The sequence below is a fragment of the Lynx canadensis genome, chromosome A3, assembly GCF_007474595.2.
Source record: "Lynx canadensis isolate LIC74 chromosome A3, mLynCan4.pri.v2, whole genome shotgun sequence".
Classification (NCBI taxonomy): domain Eukaryota; kingdom Metazoa; phylum Chordata; class Mammalia; order Carnivora; family Felidae; genus Lynx; species Lynx canadensis.
The window spans coordinates 113,727,412-113,740,069 of record NC_044305.1 but is presented as its reverse complement, the minus strand read 5'-3'; the positions used below and the strand labels follow the sequence as shown (position 1 = coordinate 113,740,069).

The 12,658-nt window shown below is 35.2% G+C and overlaps 1 protein-coding gene across 1 annotated transcript in view; it reads left to right on the top strand.

Moving 5' to 3' along the window:
* BIRC6 (baculoviral IAP repeat containing 6) overlaps positions 1-12,658 on the top strand; it is a 226,416-nt gene that overhangs the window by 74,808 nt on the left and 138,950 nt on the right. Inside the window, 3 exon segments of the mRNA XM_032592785.1 lie at positions 2,113-2,259; positions 12,129-12,205; positions 12,207-12,317. Of these exon segments, the coding sequence (XP_032448676.1) occupies positions 2,113-2,259; positions 12,129-12,205; positions 12,207-12,317 (335 nt within the window).

Genomic DNA, 12,658 nt, shown 5'->3' with positions numbered 1-12,658 from the left:
AGCTCAGGTCAAGCCAGGGAACAAATTCGCTAGAGTAGCACATTCCGTAAAGAAGACCCAGGAGAAGGGACTTAGAAATCATGACCTAAGTCTCCATATCATTGTCTCGTTATTTTATTCCTCGGTATTGGTCCATGTGCAGTATTTGTTTTCTCAGTTAATGGCATCACTGGCACAAATCAGAAATCTGAATGTCATCCTTGATACCTCTTTCTCAGCCTCCACAGTGAGGCTGTCAACAGTGAGGCTGTCTCTTTTACACCATCATATATTTCAAATCTATTCTCTTACCCCCCGTGATCACATGATTACAGGAAAGCCAGTCATCTTGAATATGGACTACAATAATAGTGTTCTAACTGGTCTTTCTGCATTGCTCTTGTCTAACCATCTCCCACGCACCTCCCGTCTGGCAACTGTCAGTTTGTTCTCTGTAGTTCAAAGTCTGTTTCTTGGTTTGCCTCTCTATTTTATTCCCTATGATCGTTTCCTTTGTTTCTTTCTTAATTCTACATATGAGTGGAAGTCATATGGTATTTGTCTTTCTGTAACTTACTTCGCTTAACGTAATACTTTCTAGCTCCATTCATGTTGTTGCAGATAGCAAGATCTCATTCTTTTTTATGGCTGAGTAATATTCCTGTGTGTGTGTGTGTGTGTGTGTGTGTGTGTGTGTGTACATATGTATGTACATACCCCACATCTTCTTCCATTAATCAGTCGATGGACATTTGGCTCTTGTAGATCATCTGTTGTAAACATCGGGGTGCTGCATGTATCTCTCTGAATTAGTATTTTTGTATTCTTTGGGTAAATACCTACTACTGCAAATGCTGGGTTGTGGGGTAAGCACTTTTTTTTTTAATTGTATGATTAGTTGTTTAATGCCTACTAACCTATTAACACCAAATATGTGTTTCATGAGACTGAGGCCTGTCTTTTTTTTAATGCATTTCCTATGTCTTGTATTAAGTAAGCGCTCAATAAATACTTTTTTTTTTTTTTTAAATACATGTAAGGTCCTATGGTGTGCACCAGTGAAATGTTAGAGAACATGGTCATGACAATTTAGTCTTACATTTAATCCTTCAGATGTTATTAGCTTTTGTATCTCCCCATTCTTTCCATCTTTGGTTTCTGTTTAATTTTATCTGTTCAGGAATTCTGTTTAAAGCAGTACTAATTCCAGAAAATTTGGACAATACCAAAAATAACTCTTTTCCTCCATAACACATACACTGTTAATTCTTTTGTGTTCTTCCGTCTGGCCTTCTTGCTGTGGTTTTACTGTTCATAGTTGTGATCATGTGAATTAATTTAATTTAATTTAATTTTTCAACTACATGTGCTAACTTAAACTACAGTTAACCCTTCAGCAACATGAGTTTGAAGTGTGTGGGTCCTCTTAATGCAGAACTGTTTTCAATAAATATAGTACTGTATAATACTGTAAATGTATTTTCACTTGTGATTTTCTCATTAACACTTTGTTTTCTCTAGTGTACTTCGGTGTAAGAATACAGTATATATTACATAAGACATGAAAAGTATATGTTAATCATCTCTTATATTACCTATAAGGCTTCTGGTCAACAGTAGGCTCTAAGTCATCAAGTTTTGGAGGAGTCAGAAGTTACATGTGGATTTCTGACTCTGCGCTGGGTTGGCACCCCCAACATTGTTCACCCTCAGCATTGTTCAGGGGTTTTTCTATGGTTATAAAGTAGTAGTCCTCATTCTAGAAAATTGATAATATATATGAAACATAAAGATTTATTTATAGATAAATTTGGATAATATTTTAGAATGTTTCTTTAGTTTTTATTTAGTGTCATATTTATACAGTTGACATCACAGAATGTATTCTGATTTTATGCATACTCAACAGATTGTGTAATAGCTAATATTAGTAGCTGTTTTATTATATTTTATTCATTTAAAATCTTGATCACTTGTTGCTGTTTCATATTAATTGAATGGCCCTGTATGAGGATTGTGTGTTTATACATCTTGTCTAATTAAAATTGTAGTAGCAGGTATAATTTTTCATAGGACTGTTGCCTTTTTAAAATTTATTTACATATCATAAAACTTGTCTCTTTTCTGCAATAGGAAATGGAAAGGTCAGTAGTTGCACAGCTGCCGAAGGTAGTTTCACATCTCTCACTGGACTTCTAGAAGTTGAGCCCCTGCACTTTACTTGTGTGTCAACTAGTGATGGCACCAGAATAGAAAGGGATGATGCAAGTACGTTTACTGGTATATACCTTCTTTTATTATACACTCTTTTTATTATGCATTTTATGCTGACATAAATACAAAGTGATATGTAAGTAATTAAATATCAGTTTATGTTATTTATAAGTTCCTTTGGTGTCATGTTAATAGAAACTTATTAATAGGAGGGAAAATTCTTAAGTATTTTTGTGTTCTTTTCTAAGTCAATTCATAGCACTTTTTTCCTACCTTCTAGAACACGGTCTTAAATCCTTTTGTTTTTAGATGTGTGCAATTTTAGAAGCCTTTTAATTTGGAAAATATCAAACAAAACAAAATTAAAGGGAAAATTAAAAGGGACTGCATTTCCTTTACCCAGCCTCAATACTCCTCAACTATTGACCAGTGTTATGTGCAGTTTTGGCATTGTAATGCTATTTCTTGCATTTAAAGTTCACAGTATGTTTGGTAATATCGTTGAGAAGGTTGAGAAGAGTGAAGAAGGAATACTGTTTTTCCAGCTAGTTTAAAGCACCTTCAGACATATGAACCAATATTTTAGTGTGTTGAATATGTGGTATTATTGATGTTTGTAATGAATAATCAGTGGGAGCTCTGGTTTTTTTTTTTTATAAACCTTCTTTTCTGTGCTTTTTTCTCACATTATAAGTAAGATAAGTGTTTATTTACAATTCTGTGTTGGCACAAATAAGTGAAATTTTTATAATTAAATATATTAGGGTTTTATCTTTATATTACAGTTACAGAAGAGCTTGAATATTGTCTTGAATGAATTCTGTTGGTGGTTTTGTGTTTGTGGTTTTCTTTTTGTTTTCTTCAATAGATTAACAGAAAGGAAAAACAGTTTGAGAAGTCACAAAACCTTTTAAGAAGGGTTTTTAGAAGAAATTTATCAGGGCACCTAGGTGGCTTAGTCAGTTGAGTTTCTGACTTGGGCTTGGTTCATGATCCTGGGATTGTGGGCTTGAGCCCTTCATCGCACTCTGCACTGAGCATGGAGCCTGCCTGGGGTTCTTTCTCTCTCTCCCTCTGCCCCTCTCTCCAGCTCGTGCTCTCTCTCTCTCTCTCTCTCAAAAAAATAAATGTTTATGTGTGTATGTATATATATGTATATAAATTATCAATTCTTTGAGTACCTTTTTATTCAGAATCATTTTATATCTTCCGATTGTGGAAGTAATTACTAAGTGAAATCCTTTGCCTACGTAATTTACCTCAGAGTTTTTAATTAAAATCTTACATGGGTTGCTAGAAGGATCAATTTTGTGTTTGCTTTCTTGGATTGTTATAGTCATTTTGTAGAGACATGCATTTACATTGGAATAGAAAAATGCTGTGACAAGAAATTGCACTTTCAGAGAACTCTTTTGTTATAAATCAGACTCTTTTGGAACCGTCTTGAAATTAAGGATCTAAAATGCATGTGTTTGAGTAAGTAATGCTTTCAGAAGGTATAAAATTTTGTAATAGATCACAGATTAGGTTTGAAGAAGAGAAGTATTCCTCACACTCCCTTTTATCTCCTACAAAGCAAGCAATGGAACCAGCTTTTTGTATTTTCAGAGATAGTATGAATCATATATGTATTTCACCCAGACTGAAACCATCACCAGCAAAGGGGTTTTTATTAAATGTTAGGGCAAAGTCTTTTTTTTTTTTTTTTTTTTAATTTTGTTTATTTATTTTGAGAGAGAGAGAGAGAGAGAGAGAGAGAGAGAGAGAGAATCCCAAGCAGGCTCCACTCTGTTAGGGCACACCCCAACTCAGGACTCAGCCCACGAACCACGAGATCATGACCTGAGCTGAGATCGTCAGATGCTTAACCAACTGAGCCACCCAGGTGCAGTGCAAAGTCAACTGTGATCATAAGGTGCTAGAAGGTGACTATAGTTTCTCAACTTCCTGTTTACTTTTTTCAAAACATACTAGCTATGAAATATAATGCTGTTATGAAAAAGTGCAGAAAACAATTGTATAACCCAACAATTTATGACAAAACAAACTGTCCCTGTGATCACCAAATCAAGAAATAATTTTCTGAGTTCCCTGGGTGGCTCAGTCAGTTAAGTGTCTGACTTTGGCTCAGGTCATAATCTCACAGCCCATGAGTTCGAGCCCCACGTCAGGCTTCGTGCCGACAGCTCAGAGCTGAATCCTGCTTCAGATTCTGTGTGTCTCTCTCACTGTGCCCCTCCCCTGCTCGCTCTCTCTCTCTCTCTCTCTCTCTCTCTCTCTCTCTCTCTCTCTCTCTCAGAAATAAAAACATACAAAAAATTAAAAAAATTTTTTTTCCAACACTCTGAAAAGTGTCTTCATGTTCCCTTCCACTTATTTCTCCCTTACTCTCTAAAAGGGAAACATTGTTCTAACGTTTAGAGTAATCTTTTCTTGGTGTTTCTTTCATTGTATAAACACTTAGTTATACATTTCTGAATGCTTGTTGGATAGGGTCTACATTTATAATATAAAATTACATTTATGTGTTTTTTGGTCTGCCTTTGGTTCAGTGTTACGATTGTTAAATTTATCTATATCAGTGCATTGTAGATACTTGGTTGTTTTTTATTGCTGTTTGAGATTCTGTTGTCTAAATAAAAAAAAATTATGTGCCCACTGTTGATAAGTGTACTATTGATTGATATTTGGGTTGTTCAATTATGGTGCTTTTAGTACTACTGAATATGCTGTTTTCTTGGAAATGAATGTAGTAGTTGATTTATTGCTTCATGGGCTTTGCATATATTCAACTTTAGTAAGTAACATTAAAGAAATGAACTTCTTAATGTCCAAATATATGAGGATTTTCTAGTTATCTTGTTATTGTTTTCTGTTTAAATTGCTATATGGTCAAAAATTACTCTGTCAGTCTTGCAGTCTGTGTTGGGAATTGTAGAGGATCAATTTTTATAACTATTCCATAAATATGTGAAAATAATATTTACACTTGTTGGTAAATTGTGCTATGTCCATTCAGGTGGATTTGCTAAATGTGTTATTTGAATTGTGTCTTTATTGATTAATTCCTTGGTTTCTTTTAGTTCATAAGATCACTATGTTAAATTCTTGTCACTGTGCCTGTGGATATTTAATTTTGAGTTTCACCAATTTTTATTTTGTGTATTTTGAAGTTACCATACAAATTTAGAATGATTGTAATCTTTCTTGTGAATTGAATCTTTCATTATTAGGAATTATCTCTTTATCCCCGATAGCTATTTTTTCTAAAATTACTTTGTTTGAAATTTATATGCTTTGTATCAGCTTTCTTTGGTTACTATTAATAGGATAGATATTTTTCCTTCCTTTTACTTTGAACTTTATTTTTCATAGGCAGCTTATAGTTGCTTTTTTTATTTTTTAAAAAATTTCTTTTTGGGGCGCCTGGGTGGCGCAGTCGGTTAAGCGTCCGACTTCAGCCAGGTCACGATCTCGCGGTCCGTGAGTTCGAGCCCCGCGTCAGGCTCTGGGCTGGTGGCTCAGAGCCTGGAGCCTGTTTCCGATTCTGTGTCTCCCTCTCTCTCTGCCCCTCCCCCGTTCATGCTCTGTCTCTCTCTGTCCCCAAAAAAAATAAACGTTGAAAAAAAAAATTAAAAAAAAAATTCTTTTTTTAACATTTATTTATTTTTTAGACAGAGAGAGAGCATGAACAGGGGAGGGTCAGAGAAAGAGGGAGACACAGAATCCGAAACAGGCTCCAGGCTCTAAGCTGTCAGCACAGAGCCCGATGCGGGGCTCGAACCCACGGACCGCGAGATCATGACCTGAGCCGAAGTCGGACGCTTAACCGACTGAGCCACCCAGGGGCCCCTATAGTTGCTTTTTTTTTTTTTTTTTAATTTTTTTTAACGTTTATTTATTTTTGGGACAGAGAGAGACAGAGCATGAACGGGGGAGGGGCAGAGAGAGAGGGAGACACAGAATCGGAAACAGGCTCCAGGCTCTGAGCCACCAGCCCATAGCCCGACGCGGGGCTCGAACTCACGGACCGCGAGATCGTGACCTGAGCTGAAGTGGGACGCCCAACCGACCGAGCCACCCGGCGCCCCCTATAGTTGCTTTTTTTAAATTGAGTCTGATACTTTGTCTTTCAGTTGGAATATTTATTTGCATTTAATGTAATTACTGATGTATTTGTTTTTAAATCTTTTTTTTTTTTTAATGTTTATTTATTTTTGAGAGAGCAGGGGAGGGACAGAGAGAGAGGGAGACACAGAATCCTGTATCTGTGGCACAGAGCCTGACCCGGGGCTTGAAGTCACAACCTGCAGGATCATGACCTGAGCCAAAGTTGGATGCTTAACTGACTGAGCTGCCCCGGCACCCCTAAATCTGCTGTTTTTAATGTACGGGTATTCTACTAGGTTTTTTCTTTTGCCAGTTAGATGTTTTCTCTTTCCTTTCCTCTTATTCTGGGTGATTATATTTTGGGGGGCTATTTTTCTACTCTTTACTCTTTTTAGCAGTTATCCCAGTGGTCATAATATACATATACCCTTTATACATTCAGAAGTCCAATTACTGTTTGTACTATACAGTGCAAATTTCTAGAACATTTACCACCTTTCTGACTTGTATGAAGTTGTGCTTTTACACCTTAATTTTATGTGTATTTTAATTCCCAAATGAATTATTATGGTTTTTTTATTCAGTATTCATTTGGATTTATCTCATTCCATTTTAATCCCTCTTTTTTTCCTTTTTGTCATTTGAGCTGCAATCAAGTATGATTTTCTTTGTTTGAAAAGTATTCTGTAACGTCTGTTTTTATTCTTGTCCGCCCGTGGTGAATAAACTTAGTTTTGAAGGAGGAAATTTAAAATTTTTAAAAATATTTAGGTAAATAAACCGCATAGCCATTATCCACGTTCCAGTATTATTAATGGTTTTCACATTTCCTTTATCTCTGCTATTTTTTCTTTGCTGAAGTACTTCAAAACAAATCCTAGACACTATATCATTATTCTTTTCATATATATATATATATGAATATATATAAATATATATATAAATAGCTTAAACAGTGTGCAAATGCTGTGTAATGACTGATGCAACATATCCATTTTTATCATAATCATAGAAACTATAATTTGTCCTGATCAATTTTTATCATAACCAACTAAATTAGCATAATCACTTTCATGGTACAGTTTGTTTCCTATACTTAATTAAATTTGTCTGAATATTTGAATAATAAATTTTACATTTGGTTGATTAGATCCAGAGATGTTCTCTTCATTCTTGAAGTATATTTTGACATGTTACAGAATTCTAAGTTTTTATTTCTGTTAGTGATTTAAAGATAATTTCTTGTCATTTCCACTGTGTCAGTCTTATTATTCCTTTTTTAAGGTCGCTGTCAGCTCTCAAGCTGTTTTTAAGATTCATCCATATTCTTTCCCTGTCCACCGCCCCCCCCCCCCCCCCCCCCGAGCATTTTTCTTTGATGGTCCTATAGATGGTTTCATTTGTACTTACCCTGATTAGGATTCATAGGCATTCCTGAATCCTTACTTGATAACTTCCATCAGCTTTAGAAAGATCTCAGCCATTAACTGTACACACAGTGCTTCTGCCTTGTTTTCTGTATTCTCTTTTTGTGTTTCCAGTTTCATGTGTTAGACCTTACCAGTATAAATGATGTAATTCTCAGTTTTTTAAATCTCTCCTTTTACTTTGGCTATTTGCTTCTAATTCATCTTAGTTTACTAATTCTCATTCTCTATTATTAATGGGAAAAATCTACCCTTCCTCCACTCTGCTGTGGTGTTGTGTCTGTTAAAAATCATGTCTGCTGTGGTGTAGGCCTTTTTTGTCCACTGGTCAATTTTTCTAGCCTTATGCCAGTACCTAATTGTCTTAATTATTGTAACTTTATATTAAGTCTTGAAATCTGGTAGTATACACTCATCAGTTTTGTTTTTCTTTCTTTTTTGGTAGATTTAAAAAATTGGTATAAAGTTTGTTGTGCAGTCATCATCGCTTTTTAATTCCAGAATATTTCCATTACTCCACAAAGAGGTTCTGTAGTCATGAGCAGTCACTCCTCATCGCCTTTCCCCTCCATTGCCTGGCAGTCAGTAATCTATGTTGTGTCTCTATGGATTTGCCCACCCCATACATTTCTTATAAATGTAGTTTCATATAGTTTGTGGCCCTTTTGTCTGGCTTCTTTCACTTAGCATAATGTTTTCATGTTTCACCCACTTAGCATGTCTCCGTACACCATTCCTTTTTATGACTGAATAGTATTCCAGTGTATGGATATGCTACTTTTAAAACAATTTGGGGGGCGCCTGGGTGGCGCGGTCGTTTAAAGCGTCCGACTTCAGCCAGGTCATGATCTCGCGGTCCGTGAGTTCGAGCCCTGCATCAGGCTCTGGGCTGATGGCTCAGAGCCTGGAGCCTGTTTCCGATTCTGTGTCTCCCTCTCTCTCTGCCCCTCCCCCGTTCATGCTCTGTCTCTCTCTGTCCCAAAAATAAATAAACGTTGAAAAAAAATTTAAAACAATTTGGATATACCTCATTTTGCTTATCTACTCAGAAGTTAATGGACGTTTGAGTTGTTACTTCTTTTTTGGCTGTTAAGAAAAATGCTGCTATGCAGCATATTTGTGTACATTTTTATGTTTTCAGTTTTCTTGAGTATATACTTAGTGAAATTTTCATTTTTCTCTTAACATATGTTTAACATAAAAGTTAAAAATAATTTTTTTAATGTTTTTGGATTTATTTTGAGAGAGAGAGTGTGCGCGCAAGTGCACATGCCCACAAGCAGGGGAGGGGCAGACGGAACGAGAGGGAGACAAAGAATACTAAGCAGTCTCCAAGCTGTCAGTGCACAGCCCAACGCAGGTTTCATACTCAAAAAACCAAACCGTGAGTTCATGACCTGTACCGAAGCTGGATGCTTAACCGACTGATCCACCCAGGCGCCCCTAAAGATAGGTTTTCTTAAAGATTCTTGGTCTTTGTTTCTATTTCCCCCCCAGCTTTATTGAAATATAACTGACATAACAACACTCAGCAAGTTTAAGGTGTATAATGTATTGATTTGATACATTTATATATTGTAGAATGATTACCACTATAGCATTAGCTAATATGTCTGTCCCGTCACTTAATTACCATTTCTTTTTCTGTGGTGGGAACATGTAAGATCTACTCTTAGCAACTTTCAACTACCCATAGTAAAAGGAAAGATTAAAAAACCGAATTCTGTCATTTATACTGATGAGGTGTAACACATGAAATTGTAAATGCAGAATTGAAAACTATACAGCATTATTATTATATTATTAATTATATACAGCATTATTATCATCATGCTGTATTTATTTCCATTTAAATTTTAGAATGAGCTTTTCAGATTATACACCGAAGAGCTTATTATTTTTTTATTTGGAATTTGAATATAAATCAGTTTGGGAGAATTGACATCTTAATATTAAGCCTTTTACTTCATTAACATGATATATCTAGTGTATTTAGGTCTTCAGTTGCTCTGGGAGATATTTTAGTTTTCAGTGTTGACGTTTAGCACATCTTTTCAGATTTATCCTTAGCTGTTTGATTTTTTTACGCTAGTATAAGTGATATTTTTCTTAATTTATTTCCCTTTTTTTGGTTGCTAGTGCATAAAAATATAATTGATTTTTGTATATTAATCTCATGTGACACTGCTATATTAGCTTATTAATTCTAATAGTTTGTAGATTCTTAAAGACTTTTATATACACAATCATGTCATCCAGTTTTTTGGATGTTTTTTGTTTTTTTTGTTTTTTTTTTGTTTTTTTTGGTGCAAAAAGGTGATTTTATTAAAGCATGGAGACAGGACCTGTGGGCAGAAAGAGCTGCCTCATGTCATCTGTTAATAAGAATTTTACTTTGTTGTTTTTCTAATAATTTTATCTTTTACTTCTTTTTCTTGCTCTTTTGTGCTTTCTAGAACTTCCTGCATGATACTGAATAGAAATGGTGGTCATAGTCATTTTTATTTTCTTTTGATCTCTACTTATATATGGTTTTTGAGGCCCTTTGTATAAAAATAGAAAAGGATATTGCTCAATCAAAAAATCAAAAGATTTAAAAAATTTGTAGTTGCAGGATGACTTATTTCTTTTGGATTGCTGATGTGTCTCTTGTGTTTCTGGTTACTTAATTCATTTTCCCACAAGTAGTATTTGAGCATTGGATTTTAAAGTCAGTAAAGGGCTCAACTCCACGTGGTTAATATTGACTGTAATTACCCAAAAAGTACAAGTACAATAGCAGTGCTTCAGTAAGTCCAATAATTTTCCTCCAGAGTTGGAATTAATAGCTGTTTCTTTGGTGGAACATTAGATGAAGCAAATGGATTTCATTTTGGGGCACATAGCTTATATGAGTTTTGATTGCTCTTTCTTTGACCAGGCTTGTAGAGTTGGATTCTTGGAAGTTAAATGAAGTATAGTATGGCTATTCTGTAATAAGTGTCTGTGTGTGTGTGTGTGTGTGTGTGTGTGTGTGTGTGTGTGTGTTTAAGTTGAAGGCACTTTTAATTGTGAAAGGCTATGCACAGTTTGTTATTACTATCTCGCGGATTACAGCTAATTTTTTTAAAGTTTTTTTTTTTTTTTAATCCTAGCACAGTGTAGCATTGTTAGATGTTAAGATAGCCTGTCACATACCTGGGTTCTCCCCGACCCTTTCAGGTATTAGCAAATTACTTCCCTCAACTTTAGATTCATTACCTGTAAAATGGGTAAGAGTCGTACCTACCAATGTGTCATTGCAAAGACAGAATGAGTTGATGTAAGTAAGCTCCGTGCTTGGCACTGTGGTTCCCCATTGGCTTTGTTTTCACACAGTCCTTGGTTCCAACCCTAGTTTTACCACTATCAGCTCTGCAGGTCACACTTCTCTGTCATCAGTTAAAAAACAGGGTTCTAGTGTCTGCTTCTCAGAGTTGTTTACCTGTTGAATACAGTAATTGATTAAAACAGTGTCACATGGTAATGCACACTAAAATTTGCTACTGTTGTAGTGGTTATCTTTCCCTAATGTAACTATATTTTGTGCTGACCTATTTCATTATGTTGTGAAATTAAGCTTTTATCTTAGCTTTTCCTAAAATGTTTTCCACAAATATTGTTAATATTTAATGAGGAGTTATTTTTTATAATGTATACTTGAGTAACATTGAAAAGGGAAGTCAGAGAAATTGTTCAACTTACGGGATTTCGTAGAGCCATTAATGATAATCTTCATGTGTAAGCTGGTGTGCCAAACTTGCTTGACATAAGTCGAATCAGAGATGTTTCTCTCCATATTAGTGTTCTGGGGAGAATATGGTAGGAAACATTGCTTTTACATATTCTGTGTGGGCCAGCTGTCTAGGCTATGCTTTAAAATGAAGAAATAAGTATCAGATTTTTAAAATGATGTAATTAAAGGTTTTTTTGAACTTTTTGCAGGAGGAAGGAGGTACTGCTACAGGAAAACTTAGTAAAGCAAATTTTAGTTTATTCGTTAAGCTCAAATTGTAGAATAGGATTACTCTCATTTTGTGTTTTTATTTTAGCCATATTAAATGAAATTTCTTACATGCTGAAAATATTTTTAAGTTCAAAGGTATACCAAGTTGTTTTTTGTTTTTTGTTTGTTTGTTTGTTTTGTTTTGTTTTTGATTTGGAAATAGGTCCTGGATCCCTTAAACTCAAATACTGTTATTATCAATGAGTATGCTTTTATGATTAAGACTTTGATCATTAAGACTTCTTTTTTATACTCTATAGCTTACTGTCTTTTAAAGTGAAACTCTAGTTTTCATGTCAAAATAGTATACTTGGAACATGTTTCTGCATGAACCTTTTCCTCATCCCTGTTCTCTCCCCCTTGTCTTACACCAGTGAGTTCCTTCGGGGTTACTCCTGCAGTAGGTGGACTGTCATCGGGGACAGTTGGGGAAGCTTCGACAGCCCTGAGTTTCAGCAGCCCAGGTAGCTTTGCAGTCTCTCTCTCATGCAATGGCTTCAGCCGAGCAACAGCTGCAGGTGCTGCAAGAGAAACAGCAGCAGCTTTTGAAGCTTCAGCAACAGGTTGGAGACTCTTTGGCTCTTTGTTCATGCTGTCTCTAAACTTCAAAAGCTGAAAAAAGTACTGTAAAAATGCCCATTATTTTCATAAAGGAAAGTAGGTTGACCGATCTGAGCTAATCATTTTCTGCAAAAATTGAGGTAATGTCTTTGTTAATATCTAAGTGTTTAAAATTATATAAGTAAATTTCGTTTGACAAATATCTGATGGAATATAATTGATATGGGGGGGCAGGGCTTTAGTAAAATTCGTTGTAACTCTGTTTAAACACTCTTGGTCAAACGTTATGGTTACCAGTTACTATTTTTACAGATTGACTAACCTAAAATATTTTAAAGATGAT